The sequence below is a fragment of the Camelus dromedarius genome, chromosome 3 (assembly GCF_036321535.1).
Source record: "Camelus dromedarius isolate mCamDro1 chromosome 3, mCamDro1.pat, whole genome shotgun sequence".
In the NCBI taxonomy this organism is placed as follows: domain Eukaryota; kingdom Metazoa; phylum Chordata; class Mammalia; order Artiodactyla; family Camelidae; genus Camelus; species Camelus dromedarius.
In genome coordinates, this window is record NC_087438.1 from 5,044,408 (window position 1) to 5,061,217 (window position 16,810).

Genomic DNA, 16,810 nt, shown 5'->3' on the forward strand with positions numbered 1-16,810 from the left:
ATTCTCATTTTTATACTTTACATATACTGTATCTTTGGGTTTTATTTATAGTATCATTTTTGGATTCTTTCCTTTTTTCCTTACTTAATCTCCTTAGATGTCTGTTTTGTCTTAACTTTTTCAAGAACCATCCATTGTCTTTTCTGGTCCTCTCTGTTGCATTTTTGTTTTCTATTTTTTAAAAAATTTGTTCTTTGTTGTCTCCTGTGTCAAATAGAACATATTAGATTATGCTATGGGAACAAACAACTCCAAAATCTTAGTAGCTTAACACAATGAGGGTTTATATTTTGTTCAACCTGCACAGTAAATGTGAGTCAGCAGAGGAGCGCTCTCATGTCAGTCACTCAGAGATTTAGAATGAAGGAAGCTGCATCCCCACAGCATCCTTCCTTCCTCAGTTTTCCAGGGAACATAAGATTGCTTCACACTATCTGGCAGTTGACATCTTCCACGTGGAAGTGACATATCACTTTCATTCATTTTTCATTGACCAGAGTTAAGTATTCCAGTTACCTGTTGCTGCACCAAAAACCCCATAAGTCTTAGTGACTGAAGACATAAGGATCATTTCTTTTCCTCTTGAATCAGCAATTTGGGCAGGATTGGCAGGGGCAGCTCATCCCTGCTCCATGTGTCAGCCGAGATGGCTTGAAGGCTGAGAGCTGGCATCCTTGCCGGCTTGCTCACTTATGTGTCTGGTGGTCACTGCTGGCTGGTAGCTGAGATTCAGTTGAGACTGTTGACTGGGACACCTTCACATGGCCTCTCCAAATGGTTACTTGACTTCTTCACAGTATAGTAGCTGGATTCCAAGAATGATCATCCTATGAGAACAAAATGGTATTGCATGGATGGCATTCTTATAATCCTGTCTCTGAAGTCAGATGACATCAGTTCAACCATGGTCACAAAGGTCTGCCCAGGTTCAACTGAAGGGGACGTAGAACCTCACTGGAGGAGAGGAATGCTAGTTGCATTTGGAATGGGATGTGTTGTGGGCCCCAGTTGTGGAAAATACAGTTTACCACAGTACCTTATTTAGGCATGCCAAGCTTTCGTATGCCTGGAAGGAGGATGTATCAGTTAGCTTGTTCTGTGTAACAAACTGCCCCCAAATGGAACTGATTGGAGTAACAACCCTTTTAGTTAGCTTACAGTTCTTGGTTCTTCTGACTTGGCTATTCAGTTGATGTTTGCTGGTCTGTCTCATGTCTGTGTGGTCAGCTGGTAGGTCAGCTGGTAACTGGATCATCTAAGGTATCCTCATTCTTATGTGTGGCCAGTTGGCAGGCTGTCAGCTGTGGCTGTTGGAAGAGGTGACAGAGTCACATGTCCCCACCCACTTAGCAGATTAGCCTGAGGTACTTTGCATGTAGGGTTTTAAAGGTCAGTGAGGAAGAGGGCAAGAGGGCAAGAAATACCCGAGTATTTTCATGTCTTTGTATCATGCATCTGTTGTCAGATTGGCCAAAGAGAGTCACATGGCCGGGGCCAGAGTCAGTGTAGGAGAGAGTTACCCGAGGACATGGATGCAGGGAAGGGGGTTGGTGCAGCCAGCTTGGCTGACCAAACCGTATCGAGAGGTGAACTAGAATATTTAACAGCTCCAGTTACTACTATAGCCTACCTCCCTGGTCACCAAATATTTAGTCAACTCTTTCCTTAAGCAAATACATATATCCTTTCTCAGGAGAGACAATCCAAAAGTCCCATCCACGACTGGCAGAAAGTTCACAGTCTAGGATCTCTGAATGAAGGGCACTCGTTTGTTCAAAGGAAATGCTGAGCCGTTGTTTCATGTAAAGTCTGAATGTGGTTTCTCTTGATCTGGAGACCTGTGCACTAAAAAGGCTTGTTATCAACCATCCACTCAGCCACCCAATATACAGAGGATAACCACACAGAGCTCTCCCACTATGCCAAGGTAGGAATGGCCCACGTTGTCTCTGGTTCACAGCAGTTATAAATCCCCCGGGGTGGACAGTCTGAGGGTCCCTGGCCCTGAGATGGGGATTGCTTCTTCACCAGACCCAGACTCTTGTCCCAGAAGCAGTCCCCTTGTCTGTTACTTTCTGTGACATCTGAGCCCTACGTTTGGATGATTCTTCCTTATTGGACATCCTTTAGACCACATCTGGATTGAGTACTGGGGTGTATTTCCTTACAGGGGACTGAGCAGTTTTCTCAACCTATTTCCTGCCATAGATAGAGAACTTCAAATTAAGTCTAGAACAGCCGAAGTTCAGGTTGGCATTTCTTTTAGAAACACAAATCTTTCAAAACTTCTTTGATTTCTCCTCTGTTTGATTTTAGTCATCTCCAGGTGTCAACGGTCATGGTCGTAGTTCTTCTCAAGATGTACTTCTTTGATTTGCTGTGTTTCTCTGCCTTCTCACCCCATCTCTCTCCTTCTCTGTCTCTCAGTCTGTGTGTGCTTTGAGCTTATTTGGGAAACCCTCTTTCTGGTTCTCTTTTCCCTGCGCGCTTTGTTCAGCTGAAAGAATTCACTGGCACCATACTCTGTTGGGCTTCTTTACTCTGAGGCACCTTAATCCATTTTGTTTTCAATAATAGGTTTGATTTTTTTCCCCTACATGGTTGAGTTTAAATCACTCCAGACCCAGGTTGTGTCACTTACCCATTGAGACTGAGAAGCATTTTCCTCTTCCAGTTTGACAAACCCATACAATTCTGCTTCCCTGTCCTTCCTCCTTATAACCAATCAGTTACTTTCTGATCTTGCATTTTTCTTGTCACACCATAACAAGTGCAGTCAGCAAACCCACACTTGTAACCTGGTGTTTGATGGTCTGTAGGTGCCCACAGACTCAAGCCTGAGACCAAATCTGACCTGCTGCCTATGTTTTCAAATAAAGTTATACTGGAATATAGTTGACCATTCATGTGCATGTGACCTATGTTTGGGTTAAGAGACAGCAGCAGAGTTAACAGTGTGACAGAGACCATGTGGCCAGTGAAGCCTGAAATATTTCTGATCTGGCTCTTCCGAGAGAAGTTTGCTGAGCCCTGCTCTAAACTTGCAGTTCTATTAGGGCATCTTTTGCCTTCCAAGACAAGAAGATATTTTGACCAAATGTTGGACCATTGCGTGACTTGGGTGGCCTTTTTTCAGTCTCTGATAATAGTTTGCTTGCTGCACCTGCCACCGAGCAGCCATCAACGCCATGAATTTCAGGTTTTGTTAGGGCAGCGCAGGTACCAATTTTTATATCAGTGAGAGTGTTATAGGTTGTGATGGGTTAATAAACAACCCTCAAATTTGGCTCCCACACCAGAGGTTTATTTCTTGCGTACACGTCCTGGCCAGAGCAGACCAGGAGGGAGGTTCTGCTCATCTCAGTTACTTGGAGAGCTGGACTGTAGGAGGACCCCTCATGACACGTGCTTTTGTAATCATTGTACCACAGAATGAAACTGCCCCGTGGCCTCACACTGGCATTTACATGCCTCTGCCCAGGGGAGAAACATTTTACTTCTGTTCACATTTTATCGGCCAAAGCATGGCTCCTTGTAACTTCAAAGGAGGTCAGGAAATGCTCCTGGAAGGAACCCAGAAGAAGGAAATTAGAGATATTTTGGAAAGTCCCTGACTACCCCACCTTCTTTCTGCTTTCTTTGGGTTTCTTTAGTTCTTTTGCTAATTTCTGAAGTGGGATCCTGAATTTATGAGTTTTCAGCCTCCTTTTGTAATATCCAGCTTGGCACCAGCAGGGAGCATTGCGATCTGCAGAGGAGTTGCTAGCCAGTTGGGGCTTTCAGGGACATCCAAGGAGCAGAGCATGTGCACCTGCGGAAGAGCCTGTTCAGGAAGTTCCTGAGAGGCTGTGGCCTTTGTGGGGCATCACAGGGAGATACATAGCGGGGAGCTGGTCCTGGCTGCTGGGTCAGAGTGCTGTGTGTGGAGCAGCGGGGAGCCAGGGCGGGCTGGGTCTTTCCAGGTGCCTCCAGGTGTGTCTCAACCACATGCAAGCCCGCAGACGGCCCTTCCTGAGGGCTGCTGGGTTTCCACCTCCCAAATCCTAGGCAAGCACCTGGGGGGGCCAGCTCTCACCTGGGAGTATTCAGAGAAGGGGATCCTGGTGAGGACCTGCCCCCCTTTCACTCCCCAATTCTGGCACAAATTCCTCTTCTATTCAACTCTAACCAAGAGCCGGAGAGGGAAAGGGGTTCTAAGAAATGTGACTCCCAGTGAAACCAAATTGACAAGAGAACAATTCAGCTCAACTAGTGAAAAGCCCAGGTTCCCTCTGGGCATCACTTTTACTGTACAACACAAGTGTGCTCATGGGAAGGCTTCCAGACTTTCTCAGAATTACTTTGCATTTTACATTGAGATCTGTGATGCATTTTGAGTTGATTTTTGTGAACGATGTTAAGTATGCATCTAGGTTCATATTTTGCATGTGGATATCTGTGTCTTTGTTCTGTCCTTTCTGCATGGAGTTGTCTTTGCTCCTTTGTCAAGTAGCAGCTGACTCCAGTAGCGGGGGTCTGTGCATCCCACTGATCTGTTTGTCTCTGCCCCTGTAACCCCGCCCCACCTTGACAACTGGAGCTTTGCACTGAGTCTTGAAGTCGGGTAGTGTCGGCCCTGCAACTCTGTTCTTCCCCTTCATTGTGTTGGCTGTTCTGGGACTTCTGCCTCTGCACGTAAGCTTCAGAATCAGTGTGTTGGTATCTATAAAATTAACTTGCTGTGATTTCAACTGGGACTGCATCGACTCTATAGATTAATTGAAAGAGAACTGACATCTTGACAATATTGTCTTCCTGTTTATGTACATGGGCTATCTCTCCATTAATTGAGATCATCTTGGATTTATTTCATCAGGGTTTTATAGAATATTTTATTTAGGGTTTTTTTATTCCTTTCGCACCTTATGGTAAAATGGAGTATGCCCATATATGTGGAAATGAATAAAAAATACATTTTCTATTATGTATCACGTACACACACTAGCACAAATGAATTAAAATACGTGTCTGTACATATACATCTACAGTCAAATGTATCAGCTAAAGGCTGATTTCTTTTTGCCCAGTGACAACCCTTCAAAAGAATTTGTGGTGATAAAGTATATAATTGTTTAGAATTCAAAGTAGACGTCATTTCAATGAATAATAGTCAGGCTAGACTTGGTGGAAAAGTAATGAGATTTAAGGAAAGAGGGAGCGATGGTCATCACGATAATCATGTCTGTCATTTATGCTGTGCCGGGATGCTCTCAGCCCCACCAGCCACACGGCGTCTGTGCTGCTGCTGATGTGAGGAAACGGGCTTAGGGGGGCCCAGGGCTCACCCCGAGTCACAGCACGTGATGGAAATGGATTTCTGCCTTCAATCTGTCGGACTTCAAAGCACTTCACTAAAATACTCTTTTTATAGAAAAGAAGTTGTTTTTTTTTTTTTTTTGCATTAGTCTGTCCTTTACCATCTAAAAGAAAAATAGTACTGTTTAACAAAAAATGGCAAATGCACGTGGAAAAGAATGAAAGTAGAGATAATCTCTGGCTCTGGGAAAAGCCTACAAGAAACAAAGCAGTTGTCACAGAATAAATAAAAGCGATGGGTGTTTAATAGGCCTGGCAATTAGAAGCCATCGCAAATTACTTGAAAATGCATTGACAAGGAGAGGATGAAACATTCCAGGAGGGGGACAGGAAGCCATTATCATTACAGTGATAATGCTCTGCTCCTGAGCTCCCCTTTAAAGGCATTTTGGTACATTTTATTTAGTTTGCATTGTATGGTAATTTTTTAAACCTTTTAAAAGATGTGTTTTAAGGGCATTTTAGTACATTTTAGTACTAATAAAGGCATTTTAGTACATTTCAATTAGTTTGCTTAATATGGTAATTTTTTTCCTCCCATGAAGGGAGGAGGGGTTGGGATACATAAACATTTAATTTAGGTTGATGATGTTTCACTGTTTTAGTTCACTTTATTTTCAGCTACTCTACTTGCTTGAAACCCATCTAGCTCCTGAGACAGCAGCCCCACGGGGTGAGCCGTTGTGGCTTCATTCAACTTCCTGTCCACTGGGACCGGAGTGATGGAGGAGGAGACCTTGTAATTCAAGGGCTGAGGGCCTTCTGCTGTTTCAGTTACTGAGCCTTAAGAAAAACACATGATGCAGACACGGGGCTAAGAAAGAATGCAGTTTATAAGCTTATACAATCTTTTATGAATACTCTACTGTTTTTTCCTTGACACCCTTATAAAAGATTCTGTGTAGTGGAGGCATCCATATGAAAAGCTGTTGGGAGTTAGGAGTTCAAAAGGCAGAGGCAGAATAAATGATTGGCTGTTCTTTTTCTAGAAGAGCCCCCACTTCTTCCGGGGGCTCAGGCTTTGCAGTGGTCAGGGCTACTAGCCTCATGAGCCGTGGCTGGCTGTCTTCAGCTGTTGGCCACCTGGGAACCTGGCCCCTCCACCCAGGTGGGGAGACATGCTTGAAGCTGGAGGTTGTCCTCTGGTGTGTGGGCTGGACCTGGGGTTGTCCCGTCCGGTGAGCAGGCCAGGACGCCAGCCCCCTAAGGTCACGTTAGGGCTGAGGGGCCTTTGTCTGCCCCTTCCTCCCTAAAAGTATATTCACGATTATAGTTTACACTGTGTTAGCATGAAGATGCCTGTAACCTTTGAGTCTAAAAGCTTGGGTTTTTGTTGTTCTGATTTTGAAAGAGATGAAAACACTTTTGTGGGCCCCTAAAAATAGTGTGGGACTCAGGCACGGTGTCCACTGTGCCTAGTGGGAAGGTCACCCTGCAGCCCGACCAGGCACTTCTCAGTGATCGAGACTGTGATATAAAAAAAAAAAAGTGAGAGGCTCCAATATTTAGAACCAAACCCACATAGGGTCTCATTATAGAACGTGCCCAGCACGGCAGCACATTGGGTCTCTGTCTTGTTGACAGCTGGGCCTTCTAAGGGAGACGTACAGGGAGACCTCCTGCGGGCGGCTTGCTTTCCCCTTTCCTGGAGGAACTCGCAGGCGCTGTCTTCCGTTCCTTTAGCCACGAGTTTTCACTTGACGGTCAGGCCCATTTTCACACCATTTTCAACCTTTCTGGGGAAATCAGAGCCAGTGAGGTCAGTGATTGTTTCTCTCCTGTTGGGTTAATGAAATAAGTGAAAAGTCACACTAGGAAGGCAGCTGTCCTGGTTATTTCCTGGTTAGCTTTCTGTCCGCAGCTCAGTTAAGTTAAGTTCATTTGGGGAGGCTTAAAATAAAATCAGCTTTCAGGGCTCCACGTGTGTAGAGATCGTGGTCTCAAATTTGACATCTTCAGAAGACACACTGTCGTGTCCCTGCGGACCTTGGTTTGTGGATGTGGAGCCCGTGTGATGGGGAGGGCCGCAGCCTGGGGGGATCTGGTCCCCTTTTGCAGTGACTGGGACAGGTGTCCGAGGGTCAGAGTGCATCAAGGCACCTCATCCTGGACAGAAATAGCAGTGGACGGGGGGATGAGGACATCATGTTTGATCCTCTTATCTTCTGGCTGCTCTGAAAACAGACCCTTCCTGTGCTCCGGGACTGGCCCCACGTGGGGTAGCCGCTGTCTCTGCACAAGCAGAGGGTGGAGCACGCGGTGTTGGCAGCACCAACTCCCCCATCCGATCGGATCCTGGGCTGGAGTCCTGGTCCTCTTCCCATCAGCTCCACAACCTCAGGAACTCCTTTCCATTCCCCGTGCCTCTGTTTTCTCACCTGTAGAGTAGTGTGAACACTGGTAACCCCCGCAGGGTTGTTGTAAGTGTTCAAGAGCATGATACACTTGAGTGCTCAGCACAAGAATATATATATGGTAGTGTTTGCTGTGGTTGGTGCTGCTCTTTTCCCCCAGGTACCACGTGACATAAAATTGTGGGAGAGAAGGAGGTGAAGGCACTGAGGGTGCCTGGTTTTTCTCCTTGTTATCCTGGGGTCCCTGTGGCTGCTTGGCTGATCTGCTTTGCTCCCCCTCTCCGTGTGGTTGGTGGCCTGATATATGAATGGGACCATCCCCAGTGTGAACTGGGAGCTGCTCATTGCACAGAGTAAATCCTGTACCATCGAGAAGGTGAGGGCTCCCCTGGGCTCTGGTATTTGAAAAAGCGGCCCCATAAGTCCCCAGTGTTGCTATAACTTTAAATATTCTAAAACCTCAGTTGAAGTTCTTAGGGTCCCAGCCAGATGGGTTTTTTGATTGAAACTCCTTTGAATGTTTCACTAACTCAACATATTGGGTGATGATTGAAGATCTGAAACTGGGTTCCATCCCGTAGCACATGATGTTCAGAGCAAGATTTCAGCATCATGTTTGGAGAGGCTGAAGCCTAAAGCCAGGCTTGTGTAATCAGAGGAGGCATGATGTCCATTACATTGTGTGAAATTGTGCAGAATCGTAATAGTGTGTCTTTTGGGAGGAGTGTGGCTAGACAGAGAGAAATAGAAAAGCAGCGTTAGTGTGCAAATGTGGATTTTAAAAAAATGCATTAGTAAGAGGCCAGTAATAAATGCCCATTTTCTTTTCACTGCTGGAGCCCAGGAGAGGTGGGAAGGAAACCAGCAAAATGGCACATTCTTCCAAGTATCTCCTGCTCCCTCGTCTTCTCTATTTAGTCCTTTCCGACCCCTTTCTATTAACCTATGATCCTGTTAAAACATTAATTGCCATGCATTAAAATGAAAGCTCCTCACTTTAGTGACTGAGATAGTTTTTAGGTTTTTAAAAATAAAGTATTTTGGATCCATTTGGAAGACTTAATTCTCTAAGTTTGGGCATCTCTGGTCCTCTGGTTCAGGCGGTGAAGTTGGTTGTCTTGGTTTATCCTTGTATTATGTGCTCTTGTGTCCACTTTTGAATAAAATCCATTTCTCCATTTATCAGAGAAAATATGGCATAGCTGTTTTTCATAATTTAAATATCCAGTACTGGGCTATTTATATAGAAAAAAATGGTTAATAAGAAACACATTTTCAGAAGTTCAAACTGTTCTACTTTTTTAATTGAAGTATACTTGATTTATAATGTTGTGTTAGTTTCAGGTGTACAGTGAAGTGATTCGGTTATATATATATTCTTTTTGAGATTCTTTTTCATTATAGGTTATTACAAGATATTGAATATAGTTCCCTGTGCTATACAGTAGGTCCTTGCTATTTATCTATTTTATATGTAGTGGTGTGTATCTGTTAATCCCAGACTCCTAATTTATCCCTCCCCCATCACTTTCCCCATCGGTAACCATAAGTCTGCTTTCTATGTCTGTGAGTCTATTTCTGTCTTGTAAATAAGTTCATTTATATCATTTTTAGATTCCACATACAAGTGATATAATATGGTATTTGTCCTTCTCTGATTTACTTCGCTAAGATAATCTCTAGGTCTGCAAATGGCATTATTTCATTTTTTATGGCTGAGTAATACTCCATTGTGAATGGAATATTCTTTATCCAGTCATCTGTTGGTGGACATTTAGGTTGTTTCCATGTCTTGGTTATTGTAAATAGTGCTGCTATGACCACTGAGGTGCATGTATCTTTTCAAATTAGTGTTTTCTCTGGATATATGCCCAGGAGTGGGATTGCTGGATCATATGGTAACTCTATTTTTAGTTTTTAAAGGAATTTCCATACTGTTTTCCACAGTAGCTGCACCAAACTACATTCCCACCAACAGTGTAGGAGGGTTCCGTTTTCTCCACACCCTTTCCAGCAATGATTATTTGTAGACTTTTTAATGATGGCCATTCTGAGTGGTGTGAGGTCAGAATGTTCTGCTTCTGAAATAACTTGTAAAACCTGATACATTTTGATGCTGATTAATGTTGATAACATTTTGATAACAAATCATTGGTATCATGGTCTTTCTAAATTATACCTTTGCAATACTTTTTTCTCTCCTTAGGAAGTTGAAGACCATGTGGCATTTTTAATAACAGTTCCAACTGCCCTGGCAATTTTCTTTGCGATATTCATCCTCGTCTGCATCGAGTCAGTGTTTAAGAAGCTGCTCCGGCTTTTCTCGTTGGTGATATGGATTTGTCTTGTGGCCATGGGGTACTTGTTCATGTGTTTCGGAGGCACCGTCTCTCCCTGGGACCAGGTAAGGTGTTCAGATGCTTTTTATGTTTTTTTCTGATTTGCGACATAACTAAGTTCTGTCAACTTGGTCCTAAACTGTAAAGAGCAGACCTACAGCTGAGAAGAGTCTCGTGTCATAGCCTCTTAGCGGTGCCCCCACGGTGATGCCACTCGGTGCCCGCTTTGACTCGTCAGACCTGCTGGAAGTCAGGGCGCTGCCAGGCTCACCTCGTCCCTTGTGTCACGGCTCAGTCTGTGTTTCCTCCCGCACCTCGTTTTGGAAGCTCCATTCTCCTCCAGTCCCTGAGTTTCCCATTATTCTGGAATCCTGCTGGGGTTGGAGCCTGACTTTGTGCCTCTAACTCTCAAAGTCTGGTTGCTCTTGAACTATTTCTTAGATCCTGGATCTTCCTTCTTCCAGACAGACTTCTGCGATGCTGATTCTGTGTCAGCATGGTTACGTCGTATCGATAGGCAAACCCACGGTTCTTCATGTTGAACCTGGGGGGGCTCTTGGCTTAGAAAAGGTCTGCATCTGGAGGATGTGAGATCTTTCAGAGAGTGTGGTCTTTCCGAGAGTGTGGCTTTCCCCCTTGCGCTGCTGCCGCGTGTGCGAATCCTGCTGACTGCTGGGTAAAATGGCGCATTGTCCAGAGCACAGCTCTGGGCTGCAGATAGAGATAAACAAGTTACTAGTTTCAAGCTTGTAATTGAAGCCCTGAGGTTCCTGGCCATCCAGGGAGACAGTAACCTGAGCACCGAGAAGGCTGGCCCTGGGTTGGCGGGGACTCAGGAACCTGAGTAGGAGAGGCACAGGGACCTCAGAGGGATGCAGGAGTCATTAGGGGACAAGTACTAGGGAGGGCAAATTATTGTGGAGGCCATGGGAGAAGAGAGATTCGAGATGGGAAGGCATAAAAGGGTTCGAGTGCCAGGGCAAGGGACAAAGCACTACTGCTGTGCCTGAGCTGGAGAGGGCCCTGGGTGAGCCCAAGGGTGAGGTTTCCAGCACGTTCTGTCTCGTGACCTCGGCCAAGCCATCATCCTCTTTTGGATCTTGGTTTCTTCTGCAAAGGGAGAGGCTGGACTGAGTGAACTCAGTTGGTCTCTCTGGCCCTAAAGGATGCTATGTTAGTGGACAGCTCCCTGGAGAGCCCCCAGTGCTCACAGAAGCTCCCCTGGCCCGTCTCCTCCTGAATCCCCCATTCAGGCCCCTTGTGGGTCTGGGGACGCCATGCTCTGGCCGGCTCCTTCCCTGGCTCTGCGCCCATCTCCCTTCTTCACGTGCCCTGGCCTCACCTGGCTCCCATGACACACGCGTCCGTGGTCCCTCCACCTTCACGCCAGTGCATGTGGAGCAGAAACAGGAACCTGGTTAAGAGCATCCTTGCTGGTCTGTGACATGGACCCAGGGGTCTCTCCTAGCACCAAGGCCACCTGGTTCTAGTGACGAAGCTTTATAAGCAGCCTCACTATCACCCAGGGCAGGTATCCCTTTCTTGTTCTTCTGTCTTCCTTTGTCCAGATTCCTCTGAGCTTGCCTTTCCATCCGAATTACAGAATCTGTCCTGTTCGGTAAAAATGCCAGTGTTACCCTCAGTAACCTCACTAAGCCCCTTCTCAGAGCATCCTTTCCAGATGGCCAGGCGCTCCACGGGGCGATACCCCACCTTTCTTGTTTTCCTGTAGCACTTACAATGGTCTGCAGCGCCGCAGAGCGTGTCACGCACCCTTCTCTTTGTCGGTCGGCTGTCTTCCCTGCTGGAATATAACCCCCTTCTGGGCAGGATGTGAGTGCCTCTCGGTCCACTGCTGCGTCTTCACACCTCCGAGAGTTCTCCACCAGCAGCAGGCACCTGGCGCTCTCACGGGTGGATGGCTGTATTTTTTCATTTCCAGATTTGTTGTTGAACGTGTGTGTGTGTGTGTGTCCACTTGCTCTATTTTTATCTATCTTTGGGTTTTATAACGTACACTTTGGCTTTATTGCTGCTATCTGCCTGCTTGTAAAAATCTCTCTCAGCATCTTAAACACATTTATTTCAGAGTTAGTTTACTTCCGTTTTCTCCAGATCGATTTCTCAGGTGCTCTCGGTTGGCTGCGTGTCTTGGTGTGTGTTATCCGTGTGCACTTTGACACTGTTGTTTCCAGCCTCGTGTTGAATTGGGATTTTTTCACCTCCACCCCTGCATGATAGGTGCCTTTGTCACGCTGCCAGGGCCCAGAACGAGCTTGTGGGTGGAGCCTCGGCCCTGTTGACCTTGCGGGCGGGGTGGCCAGACCCGCTGGTGACCTGGGCACACTTCCAGGAGCACAGCTGTGTGTGCTTGGTGGTCCGAGAAGCCCACAGCCAGGTTCGGTGGGTGCAGCTATTTTGGGGCACTTTCTAAATTGGGGGCGGGTGCAGGGTGTCTGCCTCATGCTGTGGGTCTGCTCACACCTCTGGCCGGAAGAGGACCACTTTGGGTCTCATTCCCCCACTGGAGTTTGAAATCCTGCCCAATGTTCCTGGCTACTCCTGCCCCTCTCAGCAGGTATGGGGACTTCAGAGGAATTTGTTCTGCCATATTAACCAAAAGTTTACTACCTGGTGCCTTTTGGCATTAACAGTACAGGTGGAGGCCCCTTCATGAATGCTCACCTTCAAGAAGGTGCAGTAGGTTTACTGAGCTCAAGGGAAGGTGCTCAAGGAAAAGCTTCCATTAGAAGATGCTTCAGTTAACAGTACTGGCAGAAGATGCACAGATGGGGAAGCATTCCCCACAGGGTCACCCTCACTGCTGACTCCGAGGGCAGGTTTGGGGTTCCCAGGACCACTGTGAGGTTCAGTAACTTGCTGGAAGGACCCACGGAACTCTTTGAAAGCTGTAAGACTCATGGTTATGGTTTCTTACAAAGCACGAATACAGATTAACATCAGCCAAGGGGCGTGTTCACAACAAGTACCCAGTGTGGAACCTCCAGTGTCCCTTCCCGGTGGAGTCACGGCCAGCCCTGCTCTCCTGGCGCGATGCACCAGGTCCACCGCCTGCCTGGGAAGGTCAGCAGAGCCACCTGTGCCCACAGTGTGGATGGGGACTCAGCCCTGGGCTGCCTGCACGGCTGACTGTTGGTCCCAGCCTCTCTGTAGACAGAGCTGCTGCTGCGTGGCCCTGAGCACTTTCATAAATCACCTTGCGGCTGTCTGCTGGCCAGAGCCCCCAGGCAAACAAAGAAAGCCCCAGCAGGCCGGGCTTTCCCGGAGCCCCGAGATCCCCCACCCAGAGCCCCAGGCAAAGGTCAGACCTCGCTTTGGGTAAGGTGAGTTCATCACCGCACAGGCGGGTCGAGTGCGGGTCCAGCCATCAACACCTCCAGCGCCCAACGGAGTCTGAGCCGCCAGCTTGGGCCTCGTCCCGACTCTGCTGCCCTGTTCTGAGTCTTCCACTCACAGCCTTCTGCAGCCCTTGCATGGCTCCCTGGGGTGGGCGCACTGGACCCAGGCTTCCTCGTGCCCAGACCTCCACACAGGATGGAGAGGTACCTTGCTCACGGCCAAGCTGCTGGAGACTGGAAGAGGAGATTTGAGCCCAGGAGTTCTGATGCCAGAGGCCAGTCTTATCCATGAGGCTGGTGGTTCTCAGCTGGGAGTCAGTTCACCCCCAGGGCCTTGTGTCCCTGTCTGGAAGCGTCTTTAATGCCACAGCCTGGCTGGGGTCACCCAGTGGGCGGACACCATAGAGGCCGCCCTGCATCCTACATGCCCCCTGCAATGCCCAGGCCCACCGCACTACCAAGAGTTCTCCAGGCCTGAGTGTCCAGAGCGCCGAGTCTGAGAAACTCGGCGTTGCCACGTGCTGCCCCTCCGTGATGCCTTGTAGAGACCCCATTCTTCAGGCCTCCGTGAGTAGGGTCGTGGAGTTGCCAGGGCCCGACTTGAGTGGCGGTGCCGGTTTTGATGAGGCCAAAAGGAGTGATTTCGGAAAGTACTGGCAGGTTTGGAGATGGGTCATCAGTGTATTTGGAAGGGTTCCCTGAGGAAATTAGGAAAACAGAAAGAAAAAACTTCAGTGGGCTGGCCCTCCCGGCCTTGACTGCGTGTGCAGACCTCCCGTTGCTGGTGTTTTAATTCAGCACAAGCGAATGCGGCCTGAAACCCCCTGTCCCCGCCCTGTGCTGCCGGCCTCCCAACCCAGCTGTTGTGTGTCCCACACAGCTGCCTCCTGGATGGAAAGTATTTAAAAATGATATTCTGTTGACAGTTCCAAACACAGTGGGGTAGGTTGGGCGGTTAAGTGCAGGGTGTTGGGCTCCAGCCGTTACTGTAGCAGCGGCTGCATTTTCCACGGAGGCTCGTCCGCCTGCTTCTTGCTCCGACTGATTCGCTCAAACGCCGTCCACTTGTGCTGCGATCTTCCCATTGGGACCTTCCCAAGGTCCTTGTTGTGTATCTGTTTTACATATAGTAATGTGTGTCTGTTAATCCCAAACTCCAGTTATATTCAGTTCCTTATAATAACATCTCATGGAAAATAATCTGAAAAAAAATCTGTGTATGTATATGTACCTGTAACTGAATCGCTTTGCTGTGCACCTGAAACATTGTAGATCAACTACATTTCAATAAAAATATAGATACATACTAGATTTTCAACAACAAAGCATTTTTTTGGAGTTCTCCAACATGATGATGCACAATAAATTATGATATTCATTCTAAAAAAAAAATGACTCAGAGGCAAAGTGAGGGGCTGCATTTTCTTATTTTTCGGAATGGTTTAAAAATGCTTGAACCATTTTGACCTCAGTTAATAGAGAGGACACTAGGCTTTTTGTTTCCTCTACTCTGATAGGTTAAGGAAATGGGATAATTTTTATTTTATTTCTTTTTAAAGAAATTGGTGCCGGTGTGTGGGGCCCGTCTTCCCTTAGTCTGCACATGCCTGGTGTAGTCACACGACACAGCGTTGATGCCTCTCTGAGAGCCTCTAGAAGGCTGGGACCTCCTGATAGGTGAGTCCTATGGAAAGAGGCTTGATCGAGGTTGACACTAGTAAGTGTCTTGTAGCGCTGGAGCCAGAAGTCTGGAATCAAGGTGTAGGCACCCCAGGGGAGGAGCCTTCACTGCCTCTTCCAGCTTCCTGTGGTCCAGTGTCTGCCTCCGTCATCACAGGGCAGTCTTTTTCTGTCTGTCTCTTCTCCTTTTGTAAGGACCCCCATCATTCTGGACTTAGGGCACCCTAATATCTCTCCTTGACCACATTTGCAAAGACCCTGCTTCCAGAGGAGGTCGCATTCACAGGTAATAGGGGCTAGGATTTGAACATATCTTTCAGAGGGAACACAGTTCAACTCATAACAGATACCATTTCACAGCAAGACACCGTGTTCCCTAAGAGGATGCTCTCCTGTTGCAGGCAGCCAGTCCCGCCTTGTGGCATATTCTTCTCTTTTCTCTTTTCTTTCCTTTTTTTTTCTTTTCCTTCCCTTCCCCCTTTTCTCTCTTTCTTTCTTTTTCTCTTTATTTTCCTTCCTTTTCTCTTTTTTTTTCTTTCTTTCTTTCTGTTATTACTATTTTTAATTGAAGTATAGTCGGTTTACAACGTTGTGTCAGTTTCTGGTGTGCAGCATAGTGATTCAGTTGTACAAACACACATATACCTGTTCCCATTCTTTTTCATTCCAGGTTACTACAAGATGTTGATGTTGTTTTACTATCCACTCCCCTCCTCTGGGATTTTTGATAGCTGCTCTTGACCTTCACTTAAACTGAAGTTCCCCCTTGGAATTAAATGTATGTCACAGAGGTTTTTGCTGCGTTTTCAAACCACTGTCTAGGAATTAGAAACTTTGTGCGTGAATAGCTTGCTGAAATAAAGCCACATTCGTGAATATAGAGGGAAAACAACACCCTGATGATGGATCACATTGCCGTGTAGACAGATGGTGGTGGTCAAGGCGTGTCTGCGTGCTTGGTCGGGCCACCTCTGCCTGTCTGAATAGTGAAAGTGCTTTCTTGGGGTTTCTACCTGAGTGACGTGGTCAAGTTTTTCTTGTCTGTTACGTTTTTGCGACATCTTTGGTTCACTTAGTGAAGCCTAAACGTTTAGGCGTTGCTTTAATTTATGAACTTTCTAACAAGACAAATGCCTTCCATCTCAGCTGAAAACCACTGACTCAGGAGCCTCCCTGTGAGATGACAACACCTTTCAGAAGGTGGCGGGGCGGGGGGGCCAGAGGGGCTGGAGGACGGGGCAGGGGAACGTAAGAAGGAGGGGCGGGGTGGGAGGGCAGGAGGCGGTCCCCTGTGATGGCTGATGTCGGACTGGTTTTTTTTTTAACATTTTTTTTATTGAGTTATAGTCAGTTTACAATGTTGTGTCAAATTCTAGTGTAGAGCACAATTTTTCAGTTATACATGAACATACATATATTCATTGTCACATTTTTTTCCTCTATGAGCTACCGTAAGATCTTGTATATATTTCCCTGTGCTATACAGTATAATCTTGTTTATCTATTCTGCATTTTAAAGTCCCAGTCTGTCACTTCCCACACCCCACCCCTTTGGTAACCACAAGTTTGTATTCTATGTCTATGAATCTGTTTCTGTTTTGTATTTATTTATTTATTTATTTTAGATTCCACATATGAGCGATCTCATATGGTATTTTTCTTTCTCTTTCTGGCTTACTTCACTTAGAATGACATTCTCCAGGAGCATCCATGTTGCTGCAAA

At 46.7% G+C, this 16,810-nt stretch overlaps 1 protein-coding gene across 2 annotated transcripts in view; it reads left to right on the forward strand.

Annotated features, from left to right (window-relative positions):
• The window catches only part of ADCY2 (adenylate cyclase 2), a 378,996-nt gene that overhangs the window by 10,034 nt on the left and 352,152 nt on the right, over positions 1-16,810 (forward strand). For both annotated transcript variants that reach the window (XM_064479397.1, XM_064479401.1), the window contains exon 2: positions 9,916-10,113. In XM_064479397.1, coding sequence (XP_064335467.1) covers positions 9,916-10,113 — 198 coding nt within the window. The remainder of the gene's footprint in view (positions 1-9,915; positions 10,114-16,810) is intronic.